At 35.8% G+C, this 23875-nt stretch overlaps 2 protein-coding genes across 2 annotated transcripts in view; both read right to left on the bottom strand.

Annotated features, from left to right (window-relative positions):
- LOC134848609 (transcriptional regulator ATRX-like) overlaps window positions 1-20050 on the bottom strand; it is a 36256-nt gene extending 16206 nt beyond the window's left edge. The window contains exons 1-8 of the mRNA XM_063866127.1: window positions 19645-20050; window positions 18058-18906; window positions 14099-15372; window positions 13657-13756; window positions 12377-13002; window positions 6734-10313; window positions 6236-6513; window positions 5591-5661 (exon numbers count right to left, since the gene is read on the bottom strand). Of these exons, the coding sequence (XP_063722197.1) occupies window positions 5591-5661; window positions 6236-6513; window positions 6734-10313; window positions 12377-13002; window positions 13657-13756; window positions 14099-15372; window positions 18058-18906; window positions 19645-20050 (7184 nt within the window). The remainder of the gene's footprint in view (window positions 1-5590; window positions 5662-6235; window positions 6514-6733; window positions 10314-12376; window positions 13003-13656; window positions 13757-14098; window positions 15373-18057; window positions 18907-19644) is intronic.
- A 2826-nt stretch (window positions 20051-22876) lies between these two features.
- On the bottom strand, window positions 22877-23601 carry LOC134848229 (THO complex subunit 7 homolog). Its single transcript, XM_063865614.1, has one exon. The coding sequence runs from the start codon at window positions 23598-23600 to the stop codon at window positions 22953-22955; it is 648 nt and encodes a 215-aa protein (XP_063721684.1). The 5' UTR covers window position 23601; the 3' UTR covers window positions 22877-22952.
- Window positions 23602-23875: the final 274 nt, after the last annotated feature.

The following is a 23875-nucleotide window of genomic DNA, read 5'->3' as shown; positions in this document are numbered from 1 at the left end:
GTTGTGGATAATAAAGTCGATGAACTTTTTAGTGGCAATTTGTACTTGCAAAACAACTACAACCTTCGGATCAACCGTACAATTTCCCCGCATCAAATTGCATTAGGGGGGGGGGGGGAGAAAATGCGGATTTTTCATAAGCTAATTTAGAGTATAGCCTAGATTCGTTTAAAACTGACCATATTACTAAAGAAAATTGAATTAAAACATTAATTTGTGTAATTAACAGCATAGAAATGCAATACCGCATAAAAAATGTAAAAACCAATTTAAATTGCGCGTTTGTATGAAATGCATATTTTTTTTTCATAATTACTACATGCTTGAGCAGGGAATTCTACGGTAGGTCAATGGGCGGGGGAGGGGGGGAGGAGGTTGCCTGGTTGATTCCAAAATTCGAAACCTATCGTATATCCTCGGCTAGTACAAAGCAAAATGGCATCAAATTTTGATCAAAAAATCAAATCAAAAAGTAAATGACAAAACTTCACATCCTGCAATAGTAATCTTTCACACACGAGTGAAATCTAAACCCCCTAAAACAAAACGCGAGCACCTGGGTGCTTGTAAACATCCGATGGGGTTTAAATGTCCTTTTCTGTAAAACTCATAATTAAGGAAAAATTGATAATTAGTTATTCTGTGCTTGAACCTCACGTTGAGATGCTAGCTCTTAGATTTTTATGTAAACGAAATTCCTAAATAACAAGAAGAATAACTGTTTGCTGTGCAAGAAACACTAAATGCACGACCCATTCAATCAAGAAAAAACACAGAGGCGAAGCAAAATTTCGCACTACTAGCGATAAAAAACCTCGTAAAAAACTAGATTTATTAAAATGAAAACTAATTTCAAAAAAATATGGCATAAGAATTGAACGAAAAATTAGCATCGAATGAAACTTATCAAACGTTAACAAGGTCGAAAATATCTGGGCAGAGGTCGACGCAATATAAACTCCTTTAATATCAATCGCACATCAGCTCATGACTCAAGAAAACAACATTCAGTAACTTATTCAATTACCATTTTCCGTATAATAAAGACAAGATTAAAGTTGAATACTTTGTTCCTTTTAAAAGACAATTTCAAAGTAATGCTCAAAAACAAGCAAGCAGAAAGCCAATAAAACCAAAATGATTCTAAATCTAAGCTAATAATAGGCACCATTGCAGTTTAACCATGAATCAGAGAGCAGCTTAATAATAACACAAAATTTGCAAATTCTACAATAATAAAAGGAAGCAATCAATTATAGCAGCTCAAAATGAAGAATTGCTGATATGTTACTTAAAGAGTTAGGAATTTCAAATTTAAAAAAATACAAAAATTGAGTTTTGTGATAAACTTTGAAAAAAATTTGAAAAAACGTCATATCTCGAAAACTACAAGGACTTGAGCAGTGATGTTTGGAAGCAACATTCTCAACTCCTGAGAAAACTCTGATAGCACCCAACTACAGAACAAACTAAGAAAATAGGGAAAAAGAAGATCGAAAAAAGATATAAAGAAGATGGATAAAAAAGACAGAAAAAAAAGATAGAAAAAAAAGATAGAAAAAGAAGAATCGACAAAAAAACAGAAAAAAGTTAGAAAAAAAGATCAAAAAAGAGACACAAAAAAAATAGGAAAAAAAAGATCGAAAAAAAACAGAAGTTAGAAAAAAAAGCTAAAAAGAAGGATCGAAAAAAAAGACAAAAAAAAGACAGAAAAAAGCGAAAAAGAAGAATCGAAGAAAAGAGAAAAAAAAAGAAAAAAAATCGAAAAACAAGGATAAAAAAAAGAACATAAAAAAATGATAAAAAAAGAGTAAAAAAAGTATCGAGAAAAAAGGATCGAAAAAACACAGAAAAAAAAGATAGAAAAAGAAGGATCGAAAAAAAGACAGAGAAAAAGATAGAAAAAAAGATAAAAAGATCGAAAAAGAAGGCTCGAACTAAAGATAAAAACGCTAGAAAAAAAAATCGATACGGAAGGATCGAAAAAAATACAAAAAAAAAGAAGGATTGAAAAAAAAGACAAAAAAGATAGAAAAAAAGCAAAAAAGCAGGATCGAAAAAAAAGACAAAAAAAAGATAGAAAAAAAAGACAGAAAAGAAGGATCGAAAAAAGAAAAAAAAGATGTGAAAAAAGATTAAAAAAAGTATCGAAAAAGAAGGCCCAAAAATCACAGAAAAAAAAATAGAAAAGATCGAGAAAAAAGGATCGAAAAAACAAAGAAAAAAAGATAGAAAAAGAAGGATCGAAAAAAAAGATAGAAAAAAAAGAGAAAAAGAAGGATCGAAAAAAGAACAAAAAAAAGATCTAAGAAAATAGAAAAAGATCGAAAAAGAAGGATCGAAAAAAAGACAAAAAAAAGACAGAAAAAAGCGAAAAAGAAGAATCGAAGAAAATAGAAAAAAAAAGAAAAAAAATCGAAAAACAAGGATAAAAAAAAGAACATAAAAAAATGATAAAAAAAAGATTAAAAAAAGTATCGAGAAAAAAGGATCAAAAAAACACAGAAAAAAAGATAGAAGAAGGATCGAAAAAAAGACAGAGAAAAAGATAGAAAAAAAGATAAAAAGATCGAAAAAGAAGGCTCGAACTAAAGATAAAAACGCTAGAAAAAAAATCGATACGGAAGGATCGGAAAAAAGACAAAAAAGCAGGATCGAAAAAAAAGACAAAAAAAAGATAGAAAAAAAAAGACAGAAAAGAAGGATCGAAAAAAGAACATAAAAAGATGTGAAAAAAAAGATTAAAAAAAGTATCGAAAAAGAAGGCCCAAAAAAACACAGAAAAAAAATAGAAGAAAAGATCGAGAAAAAAGGATCGAAAAAACAAAGAAAAAAAGATAGAAAAAGAAGGATCGAAAAAAAGATAGAAAAAAAAGAGAAAAAGAAGGATCGAAAAAAGAACAAAAAAAAAGATCTAAGAAAATAGAAAAAGATCGAAAAAGAAGGATCGAAAAACAGACAAAAAGATAGAAAAAAAAACAAAAAAGAAGGATCGAAAAAAAGAACACAAAAAGATGTAAAAAAAGATTTAAAAAAGTATCGAGAAAAAAGGATCGAAAAAACACAGAAAAAAAGATAGAAAAAGAAGGATCGAAAAAAAGACAGAGAAAAAAAGATAAAAAGATCGAAAAAGAAGGCTCGAACTAAAGATAAAAACGCTAGAAAAAAAATCGATACGGAAGGATCGAAAAAAAGACGAAAAAAAAGAAGGATCCAAAACAGACACAAAAAAGTTAGAAAAAAAATAGAAAAAAGGATCGAAAAAAAAAGATAGAAAAAAATTTAAAAAAACAGAAAAGATGAAAAAAGGCTCGAAAATGATAGAAAAAATTGAAAATCCAGATAAAGATAAAGAAAGGTAGGAGACAACCGTTTGACAGTAGTACTGTTTTGAACTGAGTCGTCGAAGTCAAATAGAAAATTAAAAAATTAGGAGACGGGTAGACAGACATAATAAAAATAATTTTAAAAAGCAGGTATACAGAAAGACAAACCTAACTTACCCTCGAAAGTAAATTACTGAACAAAGTGACCTTGCGGAAAATTTATTCGAAAATTTTCTTAAGCATTGCAATATATGATATAGCTTAAACATGAAAAAATTCTTTCGTTAAACATGCAAAATTATTATGCTTAAGCATGTGAGATAGCTGTCACTCGCATTTAAATATAGTATAGATATAGATTATAGAGAAAATTTCTCTGACTGTAAAAAACCAGCCGAGGGCAGATCAATCAATTTTTAACATCAAGCAATAAAACCAAAGACTGTTAGCTATTTATTAGAATTCAAGAAAAACGCAAAATTAGACAAGCAACGAAAAATCTCACAAATCAAACGCAACAACAGACAGTTCGAAAAAGTCGACGAAAGCAAGTAAACAGAAAAAAAATTGAGCTCTCAAAATGCAAATGTCAAAGAAAAAAGAAGATGGCTGTAAAGAGCTGAGTTTCTACAAATTTATGATGGAAACTTTTTGGAAAAAATTAAACCAATTTGAAGAAACTGGCTCAATAGGTAAATTATTTAACTGGCTTGGAAACCCTGATAAATTAAAACAATTTTCAAAATTCAAAGTTGATCACGTTTTTCGTGACTACACTTTCGCTATTCCATAGTGAAGTATGCTTTCCTACTAACAAAGAAAATGAACTGAACTAAAAAAAGTAAAATTTGAGCCTGGACAAACCTTTCACAGAAGCAAAAAAATAGGTCTTTGTTTTTTTTAACCAGCGGCCAATGGCCCAAAAATGAAATCATTGAGCCAAAAACAACAGTTCTAAACCGCTCGATGAGCAAAAAACAAAATATCGCTAGAAAATTTTATGAGGAACTAAGACAAGCTAACTTTTAATTTATATTTTTTGCCCTTGAAGCGACACAAATCAAGGTAACTAGGACAATAACACATAAGCCGAAAATACTTAACCTGAAAAAACAAGTGAAATAAGCTTCTAAGTGAAACAAAAACCAAAAACTAAAATATACAAAGTCAGGGCAATTTATTTCAAAAATTATAGGAATACATCAAAAGCACTGGCATCTACGACAAAAATTGCTGACCACACGAAAAAAATCTACAAGGTGGTAACTAAGTGACAAAACATGAATGCAAGACATGAATGCAAAAACATGAGTCATGAATGCAAGGACAGAAGAAAAACGGTTTTTTTTTAAATTTCAGGTTTCGAATTTAAATGAAAAACATGGCCAATCGAAGATTGGAAAAGAGTAATGAACGCAAGAAAACATAAAAAAAAACAAGAAATTTCTTCAAAAATCTCAACTTTCGAATTTCAAAGAAAAAACAGATGCCCTTTAAGTTCTTTTAATTTCTAGAACATTTTGTGATAGGCGCTTTTTTGATAACATTAACCCAACTTGAGAAAACTGGATCAGGTAAAGTTTTTATTCCGCAAGACCTATGGATCAAGTAAAGAATCAGCAAGATCTTTATTCCGCAAGATCAGGTAAAGAATCAGCAAGACCTATGCAAGAGTTTTCATATACCTGTCTTTAGGCTCTCTGATTTTCAAGAACAATTTATGATTGACACTTTTTTTGATGAAATTGACCCCTTGTTTAAAAAAAACTGGATCAATAGCTAAAATTTATTTATGTAAGAAAAGCAGTTTACAAGAAAAAAGTCTAGTTCCAGATTACAAGACACTTGGTTTCGCAAGTCTAAAGACTTTTCCTGTTAAAAAATCATAAAAACACATGTCCTATATAAGAGATTTGTCTTCATTTTGAACTGAAAATCAAATAAGTATAAAAACTAAAATTACAAAGCCAACAAATCTTGAGCAGACAAGTTGCGCCGAAAAAAACTTAAGTTTTGTCCGGTTATATTAAATCAAAATTGAACAATAACGCAAATTTTGTTGTCGATTCTGAAATGGAAAGAAGAACCAATGTCAAGTTTCAAGTTCCAATGTGCGAGTATCTTTTCCAATGCGCGAGAACTCAACAACTGAAAAATCAAACCGCTAAGATACAATATAAAGCGTTTTGACAAAACACGACCTAGTGAAAATTCATTTTGTTCATTAGCCCTTAAGAAAAATCTTAAATAGAGAAAAAAATTACCGCAAATAATTTTCATCTTTTTTCCATGAGACATTTCCGGCCTCGTATCCATTTATTCCTCGCTCGTCTTTCTGAAACAAGACAAAACCATATCAATATCAGCAGTAGCAGATTTAGGGGTGGGCGGAAACCCCCTTAGGGATTCCACCCCCTCATGACCTAAATCGCCCCCTTGGTACTTTTTTTGAGATATCCCTTTTTGGCTGACTGCGTCATCAGTGCGCCTGGATATCAGTCAGTAAAGGAAGTTAATTTAGTAGTATTTATTTCTTGAGGGGTTTTCTGAAATATCCTGGAAAGGAAATTATGAGCCACAGCCATAAATCAAGTTAATGGCAAATTATAAAAGACTGCAAGCCAAAAAAAAATTCAGCTAAAACCAGAAACTATTAATGGGATAAAAATTACTTATGATTCTAACAAGAGCATAATTGAACGCTTAATTTTTTGTAACGGACTTTAAAATAAGTTAGAAATCCGAAGCCTAAAATACTGACTGAATTAATTATTTTTTTAGATTCATTATTTGTCAGCTAAAATCTTTCTTCATGCCCTGTATGGAATGAATACTTGTTGTAAAATATGTTCTGCTGATGAATCCTTAAAAATTTTTTTTTTTCAATTTTTTTTTCGTTGTTTACTTACCGTCCATTTTTCTTCCTGTGCTTTCACGAACATCCGGAACATCTCTTCTATCAAATCCAACACTACCAAAGACTGGCTAAACACCAGTAACTTATCTCCACACTCATTTGATAACTTCAGAATTTCACAAAGCAGGAAAAACTTTCCACTCAAGTTGATGTCGAAGATTGCATTTTTGGTGAGGTATTTGGATAGCTTCTCGTTCAAATACTCTCGCCAGTGGTTCCATCCTACCTCTGGTTCGGCATCCATCCCGTCTGCTGTTAGGTTGGCGTCCGCTAAAAAAAAACTACCAAATTAAAACAGCTCGCGTCCACTTTGAATACATTAAATGAATTCAAGAGCGAGCAAAATTTCAATAAATTTTATAGAACTAAATTCATTATATCCTATTCAAGCTGACTAGATAGTTCATATGAACTCTTTTTTTTGTTCAAGTAGGCCTAAACTTCGTTGACATTTGACATTGTGTGATATTGTCATTTAGGCTTAACCTACCCAAACTCTTTTCCAAAATATCCGCAACAGTTCCTAACTCCTCCCTCAGTTCGTCCAATTTAGTTTCCTCCTTTTTCTTCCCATTACATGCAAACTCGTCATTCTTTGTCCTCAAAGTTGCTATTGGGTGGCATAATATTTTAGTCAGCATATTTTTATTCCTGAATAAATTAGTGATGGCGCTTCGTTTGATTTCAAACTCCTCCATAGCATCAACAGGAGCTCCCGTCTGGGTGCCAGCTTGTACATACATTTCCAGGAACTTTAGGTACATTTCTTTTTGAAGGTCACACATTTTGATTTCCAGGGTGAACTCTCGCTTCTGCGGCAGAAGCTTCTTGATGTACGAGAAATCTCTTCTATGTACGCATCCCGAGAGCTGTTTATGCAACACATGCGTGCGCTTTTGCATTAGCTTCACTTCAAACTTCCCGGCGTCTCTTTTCTGACCCTTGTCGATGGGGGTCGAGAATCTGTTGCTGAACTCTTTTTTATTACCCAGTAGAAAAGGTTTTACAAAGTCCATCATGACGAAATACTCTGTCATATTATTCTGCAAAGGTGTTCCCGTTAGTATGATGCGCCTCCGAGTTTTGACCAGTTTGATATTCTTCGCTTTTGCAGTTTTGTCATTCTTCAATTCGTGGCCTTCGTCACAAATCACAAAATCGGCTCCTGGATCCACCAGAGCACGTCGGACGAGCTCTTTATGTTCGTCGCTAAACGGAATTCTACTTCTTGGCCTCGGCGCTGTATCGGTAGTTCCTGCCATGCTTTGCCTTACTAAGTTAGTAAACATTTCATAACCAATGATCAACACTCCGCGTTCTTCGCTCCATTCGTGCAACTTTTGCATCATTTTAGGACGGTCTCTCTTGAACCTGTCCAGATTCAAGACCGAAAAATTCCTGTCTCGTCCAAGCCAAGATTTGAACTCTTTCTTCCAATTGAACAATGTACTACATGGCGCAATCACAATCGCTCTTTGAAAATGTTCCAAATTTGCTGAAGATAGAACTGCGTCCAAAAAAGCGATGACTTGTAGGGTCTTTCCTAATCCCATGCAATGAGCCAATATACAGCCACTTCCGTCAGATGTTTTAGACCTTTGAACGGATTCTAGTAAGCAATTGTACATGAATTCAATTCCATCGACTTGGTGTTCCTTCAACTGACAGGCTACTTTATCTTGAACTTCGACAAGGGGCTCGTCCACACCATTTTTGCTCACCTTTTCCAACCAAACTTTCGAATAAACTTTCGCATCCCCGACTAAATCCCACTTATATAAGCCTTTCTTAGCATATCTATTTACACGAGCTATTCTTTCTTTTTCTTCCCGACATGCCTTTCGTGTTTCTTTGTTACACTCGGCGTCCGTCATGATTCTGTTCGGCTTTCTTGATCTTCTCGGTTCAGTTATGGAGTTCGGGTTGATTTCTCGTACGTCGTCATCTTCATCCGATACACGCGCTTGATTCTTGAACCTTTGCATTCTATTTGCCTGGATAACTTCTCTTATTCGCTTTCTTCGTCTATTTTCAGCCTCGCTGTCACTCAAACTGTCTTCTGAATCGGTAGCTTCTGAGCTTTTATTGCACCTCGCTTTTATTTTTGGGTCCCTGGCTTTCACTCCAAATTTACCGTTTCCAATATTTGTTCTGTTCTTGGATCCAGCGCTGGAAGAACTGATCGTTTTTGCCGACCCAATTTGATTTTTGGATCTGGTTGACTCAGAAACAAGTTTCTTTTCATCCTCATTCGACGAAGAATGAATTATTGAATCATCTGAGTCTTCGTACTGGATTTTGTTGCAACTTTTCTTGAAATGTTGTTTCAAATTTGGAATTCCCCGCCTGGGAACATTTTCTTTTTTAACCAAAGACGATGTAAAATTAAGAGTAGACTGTTTCGATTTCGATTCTGAGGTCGGGTCTTTATTTAGCAGCAAACGTGACTTCTGAAGTCCTGTCGGTAGTCGAATCACTTTATCGGACTTTTTGTCCTCTGATTCGGATCCAGCATCTGAAGATAATGTAACCGTGGAAGCTGGACTTACACTCCTATCTTTTGCTTTATCACTATTTTTTGTCTTCCGATTTTTCCATCTTTTTTGAAGATCTTTCAAGTTTCGGTCCAGAGTTATGTTCTCTAGTGTATACTCATCAACTTTCTCGCCTAGAGGAGCATCTTCGTCAGTAGTTGAATCGTCTGATCCGATTAATTCATTGCGCGAATTAGAAATCTCAGCATTATTTATGGAGTCGTTTGCTTCATCGAAGATTTCGTCTTCATTTGGAATCATTTCACCGACTGTATTTGAAACTCTTCTTCGGAACACCGATTGACTTACTTCCATATTATCTTCTGAACCATCCTCGTCAAGACTTTCATTTTTTCTTCTGCAATTTGAACTACTTTCGTTAACTGCTCTTGAAACTGGTTTTTTAAACTTGGGTACTCGTAAAAGCTCCGCGTCAAGACCAAGTTGATGATCAGAATCCTCAAAGTCAGAATCCAAAATTCGACAGCGTTTCGATTTCTTGTTCGATATTGGCGACTTACAAGGACTCGTTTGTTTTCGTTTCAATTCAGCTAACTTCTCACTGTCGCTCATTTCATCACTTGAAGTAGATACTAATCGATTGCGCTTTTTCAGTCTGCCAGGAGTTCCTTTCACACTTGAACCTGAGTTCACATCATTCGACTTCTGGGAGCAAGATGCGAAACTGCGTCTTGCATGATCGTCTAACTTTTCAATTTGGATTCGAGAAACTCTTGGCGAGAGGCTGATCACACTTGAGGACTGGCTTAAAATTCTTTCACAGATCGAGCTTCTATTAAGCTTTTCGGGAGTCCGTAAGGACATCACGGATTTCTCTGAACTTTGACTAGATGTCTCTATGACTTTGGGTCCCGCATTTTTGTAAGCATCGATGTCTCTCTGATAAGTGCTTGACTTCCTAGCTACTTTTTCAACCGCCTCTTCATAATCTTCAATTTTCGAAGAACGTGTTCCAATCTTTATAACGGATCTATGATTGGATTGTTCAGACGATCCTTCCGTATCACAATCAGCTGCTAAACTTTTTGTTTCTGACACTGTGCATGGGAACTTACTTTCGCCGATCACAAAAGGATTCGACTCCTGAAGATTACATTCAGTTGCAGTAGACTCATCCTTCTGATTTTCATCTAATTCGTTCTCTTGCTCAATGGCTGTATCAAACTCGCCAACCACTGACTCTTCAGGCTCTTTGTCCGAAGCCGGTAAAAGAGCATCGAAAAAGTCAATTGGAATATCATTTTCGTCGCTTTCACTGCACAAAAAAGTTTTCCTGGTTCCAGATTTGGGTTGATTGGTCACCAGAACTTCCGTATTTGAGTCATTATTTGGATCTTTGGCAGCTGACGCTTCAATTTCCTCGGTCATTGTGCTAGTTGAAACCATAACGGGTGTTTTTGGGGCCACAGTCATGGTTGGTTCGAGAATGTTGCATTGAGCTTCTGCATTCACCATCACACCTTTCGTCCGACAAGATTCACACTGAGTGCTGGATTGAGCGTTGTTTGAATTCGGCTAAAATAGACAAAAACATTTTCATTTAACAGTTAAATACAAGCGAATATGCAGATCAAACAGTTTAAATGGAAAAAATCAAAATGTGGTAAGAATAGCGAGTTACTGTGTAATTAGCACAGAACTTTTCACAGGGGCGGATCTAGGATTTTCTCGAGGGGGGGGGGCGGATTTTCAAAAATTTTCCAAAATTTTGACGACCTTTTTTTTTTAGGTCGACCAAATTGATTTTTCGAGCTCTCCCAAAGCACTGTTTTGCCCCTATTTTGGCTAAATTTTCTGCGCCGTTTTTGGGCACTTTTTGAAAAATTTTGACAAAAAAAGCGTCCGCCCCCCCCCCCCCCCCCCCGCACCAACACTACATCCGCCCCTGATTTTTCACCAAAATCAATGTCCGAGAAAAATATATCCTATTCGAGAAAGAAAATTTAACACATAAGAGCAAAAGGAAGCTTCGCACCAATTGCGATGCAACACAAATATACCATGACCAAGATTATGAGACAAAAGCCGCGGAAGTCTTGAAAAAATTGATCTACCAAAAACTTACATAAACCTTTTAGCCTGCAAAAAAAGACAGGAGAACAACGAAAAAAATCGGATACACTGAAATCGGAGCTGGTAAAATTACAGTCAACATTAAAACAAAACTCGAATAGAATGGGCTTTTAAAATGCAGTCATGCTCACAATTTGTTTGTTAGTTGACAAAAGTACAGATGGATATGACCAAAAACTTCAGTTATTCTGTGAAAAGTTATTTATGGGAAAAAATTCTTGTAACAGGTTGCAACACTCATGCTTATCGCAAGGGTAAAAATGAGTCGAATAGTGGGTCTAGTCAAATATCTGCTAAATAGAGATTTAACATAAAACTTCAAGAAAAGTGTTGCGAACCAATATCATACTTATGAAAGAGCTTTTCATATTTAAAATTTTATCTTTCATGTTATTGTTTCCGCCACTCACAGGTCGACAACCACCAATGGTCTAGGCAGGCTTTTTTCCGACAACTTGAAGAGTGGAAGGGAACGATGTATTATAGTGCGTTCTTTTTTTTAAAAAAAATTCCAGCCAAGTTTGACTTCTTTAAGGAAAACTCGAAGGGAGTCAGGTGAGTTATCATATTAGAGCCCTAGGAGTTGTGGTTAAGACTCTAAAAAAATAGAAGGTTCTCTTAATTTAAAGAAAAATTGGCCGTGTTCTTTTTTTTTTTCGTTTTTTTTTTCAGACTAAATTAGACGAATTTTGTGGAGAGGATGACCTCTCAACTTAAATTCTACTTAAGCTTCAAAGCTTTTTTGAAACGTTTTTGAATAATAGTTACCGCTTTTTATTCCTTTTTCACCTAATTCAATTGCAGTTGAACAGGAACTTACACAACAAAATTGCAAAAAAATAGTAGTAATAAAATTTTCTTAATAAATTGGGTCGGAAAATTCTGTACTACTTTGCACAGCAATCGGCTATTCTTTTTTAAAGTAGATTCGGTCAAGAGAACCTCATAGATTATCAATGGTTTTTTCAAACTTAACATCTTTCGTTCATGATCTTTCATTATTCAAGTCCCTTAGAGATATTTCACAGGCATTTTCTCATGGTCGAAAAAAAATGATTTAAATATTTCAGTTTTATAGCCATAGCTAGCGAACATAGCATTGATTCATCGTTTGACCGATCGACTGTACATCATTTTTTAAAAATAAGTAACATGCTCTAAGAGCATAATACAATCTGAGAGAATATCGTTTTCAATGAACGTTCGATCGATTTTTTTCGAACAAGCGGTTTTCTCGTAATTGCTTTTCTTTTTTGATCGGCGTAACTAATGACAGATTACCTTTGATATGATACGTTTTAAATGTAGCCCAGTATAACTTGATTAAAATTTACCTGATTGCTGTTCAAACTACAATCGGAGAATCAAAATTTTTTCAAAAATTCAGCAAAAAGGATTGAGTTTCAACCACTTCTGGCGTAAAATCTTCCATTTCTTGAGCTTCATTTGACCTTCAATTTTTTTTTGCAAGTTAACAAAAATTAAGTATTAAACGAATGAACAACCTGTGAATCTGTGTAAACATTCGTATTGATTATGATGTTTCGACCATCGGTGAATGGATTTGCGTTTCCCAGGGTAGGGGATGGTAATTGTTGAGGATACAAGTTAGTTTGTATCGGCATTGAACTCGTCGAAGGCACTGAAATACTTCTTGGTGAGTATGCAGACAATTCTTCGAATAAGACTCCTTGACCTGTATTAGCGTTTGATTCACTGTTTGCCAAATGTTCATCTATACTTACGGTTGTAGCACTACTTAAGGAATTTCTATTTCTCGTTGGAGGCACAAAATTTTCGTATCTTCGAGCTGAAGATGCAACCGATCTGTTCACTGTCGCTTTTTTGAAACCATCGGTTGTTCGCTTTGGTGAAAAATAAGAATTGCTTGAATTTGGAGCTCGTAGAATTTCTATAACATCCGCCTCGGGTGCCGACTGAATCGAACTTTGAACAATGTCATCGCAGAAACGACCCTTAGCATTGCCTGGTTTTGTTGTAACTTTGGTCTTTTCTCCGCGATTTTTGCCCCTGTTAACGGTCTTGACGAACTGAATTTCGGCATCGTCAGACACCGCGCATCTTGCGTCCTTCTTTGCCATCCCTTCTGAAATTTTATTTCGGATTTTCGCTCAGCTTATACTTTGCAATATCATTTTGACTACGCAGTACACGGTTACATTGCATTCGCGTGCTTTTTGTTAACACAAAATTTGTACCACAAAAAGTTTTCACAGGAATCTAGTAAAATATCCAGAGAAGATTTCAGGGAGCATCTAACCTATTACTACCCAAAGAGCCGCTATTCGATAAATTTTTACAATAACAATTTTTGGTCCTCCAGTCCTAAAAGTTCTCTATCGGAGCTTCTGGGGCTAAAATTTTCTAAACTTGAGACAGAATACGTGCCAAAAAAGCGATTTGAGATTTTTCGAAAATATGGTCCCGCAAAAAACCCTTCATCCTTCCGGGATATAGCATCATAAGAAAGCCCTTTCATTGGTAATTCGGATGACAATGAAGAGACAAAAATTTTCTCACTGCTAAGAAAAAAAACGCCCAGAAATTTTTTGCAAATCAGATTTTTTCAGATAAGCCACCATTTTGAGCACAAGTAAAAACACCAGATATGTCAGTCAGAAAAATTCAAGCGTATAATTTTCAGTAGTCTTCAAAAACTGGGCAAGTTTTCATAAAAAGTTTCCGTATAAAATTAAATGCTTGGAAGCCTATGACTTATAGTTCGGATCTCTAAGATTTGGTCAAGGGCTCTTCTTATTATAACCCGCACTCAGCAAACAATAGCTCTCCGTAAACTGTGATGGTGCTTTTTTGTCTGGATTGGGGTCAAAAGGAAAAGAGAGGCAACTCGAAGCTTTGCAGCACTGGCAATAAAACGCGAGCAAAGCATTGCAAGCTGGCTCATAGAAAATGAGACAAGATCGCAAAGTTTTTTTTTAAATGACAAAAAAAAATTACGTCTAAAAAATTTCATCCATTTGTGTTGACTGATCTTCAATTTCAATGTTGAAACACAGTCGCAAAACACAAGCAACAGCGTTAAATAAGTGATTATTGTTGCTAAACGAGCTGCCAATCAGCCGATGAAACTTAGGTAGACGACCATTCAGCCGAAAAAAAAGTAAAAAAAAAAACAAAAAAAATGCCATTAAAGTTTATGCAATCAATTGCAATGCAATGCAATGCAATCAATTGTATAAATGCGCTGTATCGGTAGTTTCTGCCATGCTTTGCCTTACTAAGTTAGAGAACATTTCATAACCAATGATCAACACTCCGCGTTCTTCGCTCCATTCGTGCAACTTTTGCATCATTTTAGGACGGTCTCTCTTGAACCTGTCCAGATTCAAGACCGAAAAATTCCTGTCTCCTCCAAGCCAAGATTTGAACTCTTTCTTCCAATTGAACAATGTACTACATGGCGCAATCACAATCGCTCTTTGAAAATGTTCCAAATTTGCTGAAGATAGAACTGCGTCCAAAAAAGCGATGACTTGTAGGGTCTTTCCTAATCCCATGCAATGAGCCAATATACAGCCACTTCCGTCAGATGTTTTAGACCTTTGAACGGATTCTAGTAAGCAATTGTACATGAATTGAATTCCATCGACTTGGTGTTCCTTTAACTGACAGGCTACTTTATCTTGAACTTCGACAAGGGGCTCGTCCACACCATTTTTGGTCACCTTTTCCAACCAAACTTTCGAATAAACTTTCGCATCCCCGACTAACTCCCACTTATATAAGCCTTTCTTAGCATATCTATTTACACGAGCTATTCTTTCTTTTTCTTCCCGACATGCCTTTCGTGTTTCTTTGTTACACTCGGCGTCCGTCATGATTCTGTTCGGCTTTCTTGATCTTCTCGGTTCAGTTATGGAGTTCGGGTTGATTTCTCGTACGTCGTCATCTTCATCCGATACACGCGCTTGATTCTTGAACCTTTGCATTCTATTTGCCTGGATAACTTCTCTTATTCGCTTTCTTCGTCTATTTTCAGCCTCGCTGTCACTCAAACTGTCTTCTGAATCGGTAGCTTCTGAGCTTTTATTGCACCTCGCTTTTATTTTTGGGTCCCTGGCTTTCACTCCAAATTTACCTTTTCCAATATTTGTTCTGTTCTTGGATCCAGCGCTGGAAGAACTGATCGTTTTTGCCGACCCAATTTGATTTTTGGATCTGGTTGACTCAGAAACAAGTTTCTTTTCATCCTCATTCGACGAAGAATGAATTATTGAATCATCTGAGTCTTCGTACTGGATTTTGTTGCAACTTTTCTTGAAATGTTGTTTCAAATTTGGTATTCCCCGCCTGGGAACATTTTCTTTTTTAACCAAAGACGATGTAAAATTAAGAGTAGACTGTTTCGATTTCGATTCTGAGGTCGGATCTTTATTTAGCAGCAAACGTGACTTCTGAAGTCCTGTCGGTAGTCGAATCACTTTATCGGACTTTTTGTTCTCTGATTGCGATCCAGCATCTGAAGATAATGTAACCGTGGAAGCTGGACTTACACTCCTATCTTTTGCTTTATCACTATTTTTTGTCTTCCGATTTTTCCATCTTTTCCATCCAACTAGCGAACATAGCATTGATTTTTCATTTGACCGATCGACTGTACATCATGTTTTAAAAATAAGTAACATGCTCTAAGAGCATAATACAATCTGAGAGAATATCGTTTTTCAAGGAACGTTCGGTCGATTTTTTTCGAATAATCGGTTTTCTCGTAAGTGTTTTTCTTTTTTGATTGATAACTATGAATCGAACATGCTGAACGGCGTAACTAACGACAGATTTCTTTTGATATGATACCTTTTAAATCTCGCCGAGTGTAACTTGATTAAAATTTACCTGATTGCAGTTCAAACTACAATCGGAGAATCAAGATTTTTTCAAAAATTCAGCAAAAAGGATTGAGTTTCAACCACTTCTGGCGTAAAAACTTCCATTTCTTGAGCTTCATTTGACCTTTATTTTTTTTACAAAAGTTAACAAAAACTCAGTATTAAACTAATGAACAACCTGTGAATCAGTGTAAACATTCGTATTGATTATGATGTTTCGACCATCGGTGAATGGATATGCGTTTCCCAGGGTAGGGGATGGTATTTGTTGAGGATACAAGTTAGTTTGTATCGGTATTGAACTCGTCGAAGGAACTCAAATACTTCTTGGTGAGTATGCAGACAATTCTTCGAATAAGACTCCTTGACCTGTATTAGCGTTTGATTCACTGTGTGCCAAATGTTCATCTATACGTACGGTTGTAGCACTACTTAAGGAATTTCTATTTCTCGTTGGAGGCACAAAATTTTCGTATCTTCGAGCTGAAGATGCAATCGATCTGTTCACTGTCGCTTTTTTGAAACCATCGGTTGTTCGCTTTGGTGAAAAATAAGAATTGCTTGAATTTGGAGCTCGTAGAATTTCTATAACATCCGCCTCGGGTGCCGATTGAATCGAACTTTGAACAATGTCATCGCAGAAACGACCCTTAGCCTTGCCTGGTTCTGTTGAAACTTTGGTCTTTTCTCCGCGATTTTTGCCCCTGTTAACGGTCTTGACGAACTGAATTTCGGCATCGTCAGACACCGCGCATCTTGCGTCCTTCTTTGCCATCCCTTCTGAAATTTTATTTCGGATTTTCGCTCAGCTTATACTTTGCAATATCATTTTGACTACGCAGTACACGGTTACATTGCATTCGCGTGCTTTTTGTTAACACAAAATTTGTACCACAAAAAGTTTTCACAGGAATCTAGTAAAATATCCAGAGAAGATTTCAGGGAGCATCTAACCTATTACTACCCAAAGAGCCGCTATTCGATAAATTTTTACAATAACAATTTTTGGTCCTCCAGTCCTAAAAGTTCTCTATCGGAGCTTCTGGGGCTAAAATTTTCTAAACTTGAGACAGAATACGTGCCAAAAAAGCGATTTTAGATTTTTCGAAAATATGGTCCCGCAAAAAACCCTTCATCCTTCCGGGATATAGCATCATAAGAAAGCCCTTTCATTGGTAATTCGGATGACAATGAAGAGACAAAAATTTTCTCGCTGCTAAGAAAAAAAACGCCCAGAAATTTTTTGCAAATCAGATTTTTTCAGATAAGCCACCATTTTGAGCACAAGTAAAAACACCAGATATGGCAGTCAGAAAAATTCAAGCGTATAATTTTCAGTAGTCTTCAAAAACTGGGCAAGTTTTCATAAAAAGTTTCCGTATAAAATTAAATGCTTGGAAGCCTATGACTTATAGTTCGGATCTCTAAGATTTGGTCAAGGGCTCTTCTTATTATAACCCGCACTCAGCAAACAATAGCTCTCCGTAAACTGTGATGGTGCTTTTTTGTCTGGATTGGGGTCAAAAGGAAAAGAGAGGCAACTCGAAGCTTTGCAGCACTGGCAATAAAACGCGAGCAAAGCATTGCAAGCTGGCTCATAGAAAATGAGACAAGATCGCAAAGTTTTTTTTTAAATGACAAAAAAAATTACGTCTAAAAAATTTCATCCATTTGTGTTGACTGATCTTCAATTTCAATGTTGAAACACAGTCGCAAAACACAAGCAACAGCGTTAAATAAGTGATTATTGTTGCTAAACGAGCTGCCAATCAGCCGATGAAACTTAGGTAGACGACCATTCAGCCGAAAAAAAAGTAAAAAAAAAACAAAAAAAATGCAATTAAAGTTTATGCAATCAATTGCAATGCAATGCAATCAATTGTATAAATGCGCTGTATTGGTAGTTTCTGCCATGCTTTGCCTTACTAAGTTAGAGAACATTTCATAACCAATGATCAACACTCCGCGTTCTTCGCTCCATTCGTGCAACTTTTGCATCATTTTAGGACGGTCTCTCTTGAACCTGTCCAGATTCAAGACCGAAAAATTCCTGTCTCCCCCAAGCCAAGATTTGAACTCTTTCTTCCAATTGAACAATGTACTACATGGCGCAATCACAATCGCTCTTTGAAAATGTTCCAAATTTGCTGAAGATAGAACTGCGTCCAAAAAAGCGATGACTTATAGGGTCTTTCCTAATCCCATGCAATGAGCCAATATACAGCCACTTCCGTCAGATGTTTTAGACCTTTGAACGGATTCTAGTAAGCAATTGTACATGAATTGAATTCCATCGACTTGGTGTTCCTTTAACTGACAGGCTACTTTATCTTGAACTTCGACAAGGGGCTCGTCCACACCATTTTTGGTCACCTTTTCCAACCAAACTTTCGAATAAACTTTCGCATCCCCGACTAACTCCCACTTATATAAGCCTTTCTTAGCATATCTATTTACACGAGCTATTCTTTCTTTTTCTTCCCGACATGCCTTTCGTGTTTCTTTGTTACACTCGGCGTCCGTCATGATTCTGTTCGGCTTTCTTGATCTTCTCGGTTCAGTTATGGAGTTCGGGTTGATTTCTCGTACGTCGTCATCTTCATCCGATACACGCGCTTGATTCTTGAACCTTTGCATTCTATTTGCCTGGATAATTTCTGTTATTCGCTTTCTTCGTCTATTTTCAGCCTCGCTGTCACTCAAACTGTCTTCTGAATCGGTAGCTTCTGAGCTTTTATTGCACCTCGCTTTTATTTTTGGGTCCCTGGCTTTCACTCCAAATTTACCTTTTCCAATATTTGTTCTGTTCTTGGATCCAGCGCTGGAAAAACTGATCGTTTTTGCCGACCCAATTTGATTTTTGGATCTGGTTGACTCAGAAACAAGTTTCTTTTCATCCTCATTCGACGAAGAATGAATTATTGAATCATCTGAGTCTTCGTACTGGATTTTTTTGCAACTTTTCTTGAAATGTTGTTTCAAATTTGGAATTCCCCGCCTGGGAACATTTTCTTTTTTAACCAAAGACGATGTAAAATTAAGAGTAGACTGTTTCGATTTCGATTCTGAGGTCGGATCTTTATTTAGCAGCAAACGTGACTTCTGAAGTCCTGTCGGTAGTCGAATCACTTTATCGGACTTTTTGTCCTCTGATTCGGATCCAGCATCTGAAGATAATGTAACCGTGGAAGCTGGACTTACACTCCTATCTTTTGCTTTATCACTATTTTTTGTCTTCCGATTTTTCCATCTTTTCCATCCAACTAGCGAACATAGCATTGATTTTTCATTTGACCGATCGACTGTACATCATTTTTGAAAAATAAGTAACATGCTCTAAGAGCATAATACAATCTGAGAGAATATCGTTTTTCAATGAACGTTCGGTCGATTTTTTTCGAATAATCGGTTTTCTCGTAAGTGTTTTTCTTTTTTGATTGATAACTATGAATCGAACATGCTGAACGGCGTAACTAACGACAGATTTCTTTTGATATGATACCTTTTAAATCTCGCCGAGTGTAACTTGATTAAAATTTACCTGATTGCAGTTCAAACTACAATCGGAGAATCAAGATTTTTTCAAAAATTTAGCAAAAAGGATTGAGTTTCAACCACTGTTGGCGTAAAAACTTCCATTTCTTGAGCTTCATTTGACCTTTATTTTTTTTTTACAAAAGTTAACAAAAATTAAGTATTAAACGAATGAACAACCTGTGAATTTGTGTAAACATTCGTATTGATTATGATGTTTCGACCATCGGTGAATGGATTTGCGTTTCCCAGGGTAGGGGATGGTAATTGTTGAGGATACAAGTTAGTTTGTATCGGCATTGAACTCGTCGAAGGCACTGAAATACTTCTTGGTGAGTATGCAGACAATTCTTCGAATAAGACTCCTTGACCTGTATTAGCGTTTGATTCACTGTTTGCCAAATGTTCATCTATACTTACGGTTGTAGCACTACTTAAGGAATTTCTATTTCTCGTTGGAGGCACAAAATTTTCGTATCTTCGAGCTGAAGATGCAATCGATCTGTTCACTGTCGCTTTTTTGAAACCATCGGTTGTTCGCTTTGGTGAAAAATAAGAATTGCTTGAATTTGGAGCTCGTAGAATTTCTATAACATCCGCCTCGGGTGCCGATTGAATCGAACTTTGAACAATGTCATCGCAGAAACGACCCTTAGCCTTGCCTGGTTCTGTTGAAACTTTGGTCTTTTCTCCGCGATTTTTGCCCCTGTTAACGGTCTTGACGAACTGAATTTCGGCATCGTCAGAAACCGCGCATCTTGCGTCCTTCTTTGACATTCCTTCTGAAACTTTATTTCGGATTTTCGCTCAGCTTGAACTTTGCAATATCATTTTGACTACGCAGTACACAGTTACATTGCATTCGCGTACTTTTTGTTAACACAAAATTTGTACCACAAAAAGTTTTCACACGAGTCTAGTAAAATATGCAGAGAAGATTTCAGGGAGCATCTAACCTATTACTACCCAAAGAGCTGCTATTCGATACATTTTTACAATAACAATTTTTGGTCCTCCAGTCCTAAAAATTTTCTATCGGAGCTTCTGGGGCTAAAATTTTCTAAATTTGAGACAGAATACGTGCCAAAAAAGCGATAATTTGGGATTTTTTGAAAATATGGTCCCGCAAAAACCCTTCATCCGTCCGGGATATAGCATCATAAGAAAACCCTTTCATTGGTAATTCGGATGACAATGAAGAGACAAACATTTTCTCGCTGCTAAGAAAAAAAACGCCCAGAAATTTTTTGCAAATCAGATTTTTTCAGATAAGCCACCATTTTGAGCACAAGTAAAAACACCAGATAACTTACTTTTCTTGCTACCTATGGCAGTCGGGAAAATTCAAGCGTATAATTTTCAGTAGTCTTCAAAAACTGGGCAAGTTTTCATTAAAAGTTTCCGTATAAAATTAAATGCTTGGAAGCCTATTACTTGTAGTTCGGATCTCTAAGATTTGGTCAAGGGCTCTTCTTATTATAACCCGCACTCAGCAAACAATAGCTCTCCGTAAACTGTGGTGCTTTTTTGTCTGGATTGGGGTCAAAGGGAAAAGAGAGGCAAATCGAAGCTTTGCAGCACTGCTAAAACAATGCGAGCAAAGCATTGCAAGCTGGCTCATAGAAAATGAGACAAGATCGCAAAGTTTTTTTAAAAATGACAAAAAAAATTATATCTAAAAAAATTTCATCCATTTGTGTTTACTGATCTTCAATTTCAATGTTCAAACACAGTCAACAGCGTTAAAAAGTCATTATTGTCGCTAAAAGAGCTGCCAATCAGCCGATGAAACTTAGGTAGACGACTATTCAGCCGAAAAAAAACAAAAAAAACAACAAAAAAATGCGATTAAAAGTTTCGCGCAATTAATCGGAGTGTGAAGTAAAGACTTAAGCAATCTCGAAGTCTTTACATCACATTCCTGCATCATTCAATAAATAAAAAGGAAAGCCGGCTGCTGTGCACGTTGCACAATGTTTCGACCATATTCACAAAAAACAACAAAGGTATTTTTAGTTTCTTTTACTCAAATTAATTTCATTTTTTGTGCGTGGTGTGATTGGAGTTATACAAACGCATAGAAAATTACTGATTTAGACATAATCATTAAAATTTGTCCGCAAAAAATGAATGACAAAGCAAAAAAAGAAAAATTTTAAATAATTTTTTGCATAAAAATTTTAAATTTCTTTAGGAAAACCATTATTCCCAAGAAAGCACTAAAAAGAAACATTCATAACTCGTTTTTTCTATAACAAAACTGGGTATTTTTTAGCGTAAAAGTCTAAATTAAAGTAATTTTTCATATAAAAATTGTTACTCGGTCGCTTTACTCGCTCAGAATTGTGCTTAAAATCAAAATATTTAAACCCAAAACTGGGAAAACTAATTGCAAAATTTATAATATTGTTCGAATCACAACTGAAATGGGCTTCAACTTGCCATATCACTCGACCCATTCAGATGATTATTTGTAATACCTGATTTTGCGTGGATAAAAAACTTAAACACACCCGAACCCAAAGCCACACCCCCCATTTTCCCCATTATCAATGGTCGAACCAAAAATTTATTACTGCCTTCCAAATTGAACAATGGAAAAAAGACGATATAACATCTGCCGAATCTATTTGATCGATGTTGTGGAAATAAAGCCGGCAAAAAAACAAGCAGACAAAATTTCGCAGAAAAAAAATACAATCGAAACATGAATGCGTATACGTCCGGTATTCGAACTTCAGAACTATCTATCTTTGGGCAAGCGCATTACTAAAAGAGAAAAACCAAAAGAGAAGAGGTCTCGAAGCTGTTGAGGTCCATAGTAAAGCAAGTTGATTTTCTTCAAATTAGTATAAAAAGTTGATTACGTGGAACAAGTCTGGTTCTCGATTACAAGTCATTAGTTCTCGCAAGTAGAAAGAAAGAACCGTTTGAGTAACCGATAAAAAGTTACTTGCCATAAAAATGGAGTATCTCAGAAGCCCTTGTTCTATTACGTAAAACAAAGCCAAAAAACATAGGAAGACGCACACTGAGCCGAAAACAAAAATGTCACAAGAAATTATTGACACGAAAAATATTGAACGTTAACTAAAACGAAAATCCGATCCTTTAATTTATCCCGAAAAAAAAATCAAATTTCAAATTTTCTACATATTGAACAAAAAACAAGTCCGACCGGAACTCGAACCGCAGACTTTAGGGTACAAAAATAAATCAAGTTCAATAACTGACAGATTTGTAAGAAAAAAATTTGCATGAAAAAAGTGTAGCTCCGATTAAAGACTACAAGCGTACCTTGAATAGCCAAAAGTGCACCTCGAAGATAACAAGACTGCTCGTATATCAGGGCAAAGCACTGCTCCTTAATCCTTATCGAAAAAAAATGTTGAAAACCCATAAATTTCGGACAATATCAAAGATCATGTGTGAAAACTTTTGTAATTAATACGGCCGACTAGCTAGCCTCAATTCAATTCAATTTGGAACCATTTTGTTGAGCGGGATAATTCGCCACGAATAAAGAAGTCGCGCTACGCTTTAAGGATAAAATCTTCAAAATTTGAATAAAAATTGGCAAACTTCCAATACTTGAACCGACTATTTTGAGATAAAACATTTATTGCGCGAAGTTTAAATAACATAAACAACAAATATAACAAAGACGTAACAGTTTTATTTATTTAACAGGCGTGACTTCCATTATTTCGTCATCATCTGTGCCTTGTTTGGACTCCAAGTGATTTGAATCATTATCTTTTGATTCTTTATCCTTTAGATGCGATTTGAGTTGAGCTAAAGCAAACGCGAAAAGCTTGAAATGTCTATCAACGTCTCTCTGTTCCTCCTGCAAATAGCTTTCAGTTTTCTTCAGTTGCTCCATCTCAGCGCTGATCGCCTCAAGTCTTTTGTGACTTAATTCTCGACTCGGCTCTTTTAAAATAGTTTGAGCCAACGAGTCGAAAGCTTGCTTATGTTTTCGAACCTTTTTCGCGTCTTCAAGGGAGGTTTTGAATGTTTGCACTGATCCCTTGGACTCATCTATTGCCCTCTCTATTTGATCCAGTTCTCGTTCATAGAATTCAACTTCATCTTCATTCATTTTACAAATCGAAGAACACCTCCGAATTCCCGCTTCAGCCTGATTCAGTGTCGTGATTATTTTAAAGGCCGCTTCCGTCGGGTTGTCGACTTGATCGGTAGGTCCTGAGAGATCTCCCAATTTAAGAATTGACCTTAGCAACTGTGTCATCCTTTTGTCGTCTCCTCCAGTATCACCTTCAACCAGTAGCCTTCTATGTATCATTTCTTCTTCAATTGAAGCCATGCCGTCTGAAAGATTCGCAGACATTGAAGAGGGATTGTGGCATCCTGATTTCCGATATTTCCAATTTTTTCTTTTTTACTGTTTTTTCTCGAAGATAATCAGTAGGACAAAAGTATTATAGTAAGCGAAGTTACAATCAAGAGTACCTTCATCACATATTCCAGTCAAAATTCTAGGAATTTTGCTAGACATAGAAGTGACATTGACGTCAAAAAGGAGATGATTAGAGTTGATGTGATTGAAATCAAACTCGATACGGGTTAAGTTTCTTCAAT

Source organism: Symsagittifera roscoffensis, chromosome 6, assembly GCF_963678635.1.
Source record: "Symsagittifera roscoffensis chromosome 6, txSymRosc1.1, whole genome shotgun sequence".
NCBI classification, from domain to species: Eukaryota; Metazoa; Xenacoelomorpha; order Acoela; family Convolutidae; genus Symsagittifera; species Symsagittifera roscoffensis.
The sequence above is the reverse complement of the archived record's forward strand: the minus strand, read 5'-3'. Positions and strand labels throughout refer to the sequence as shown.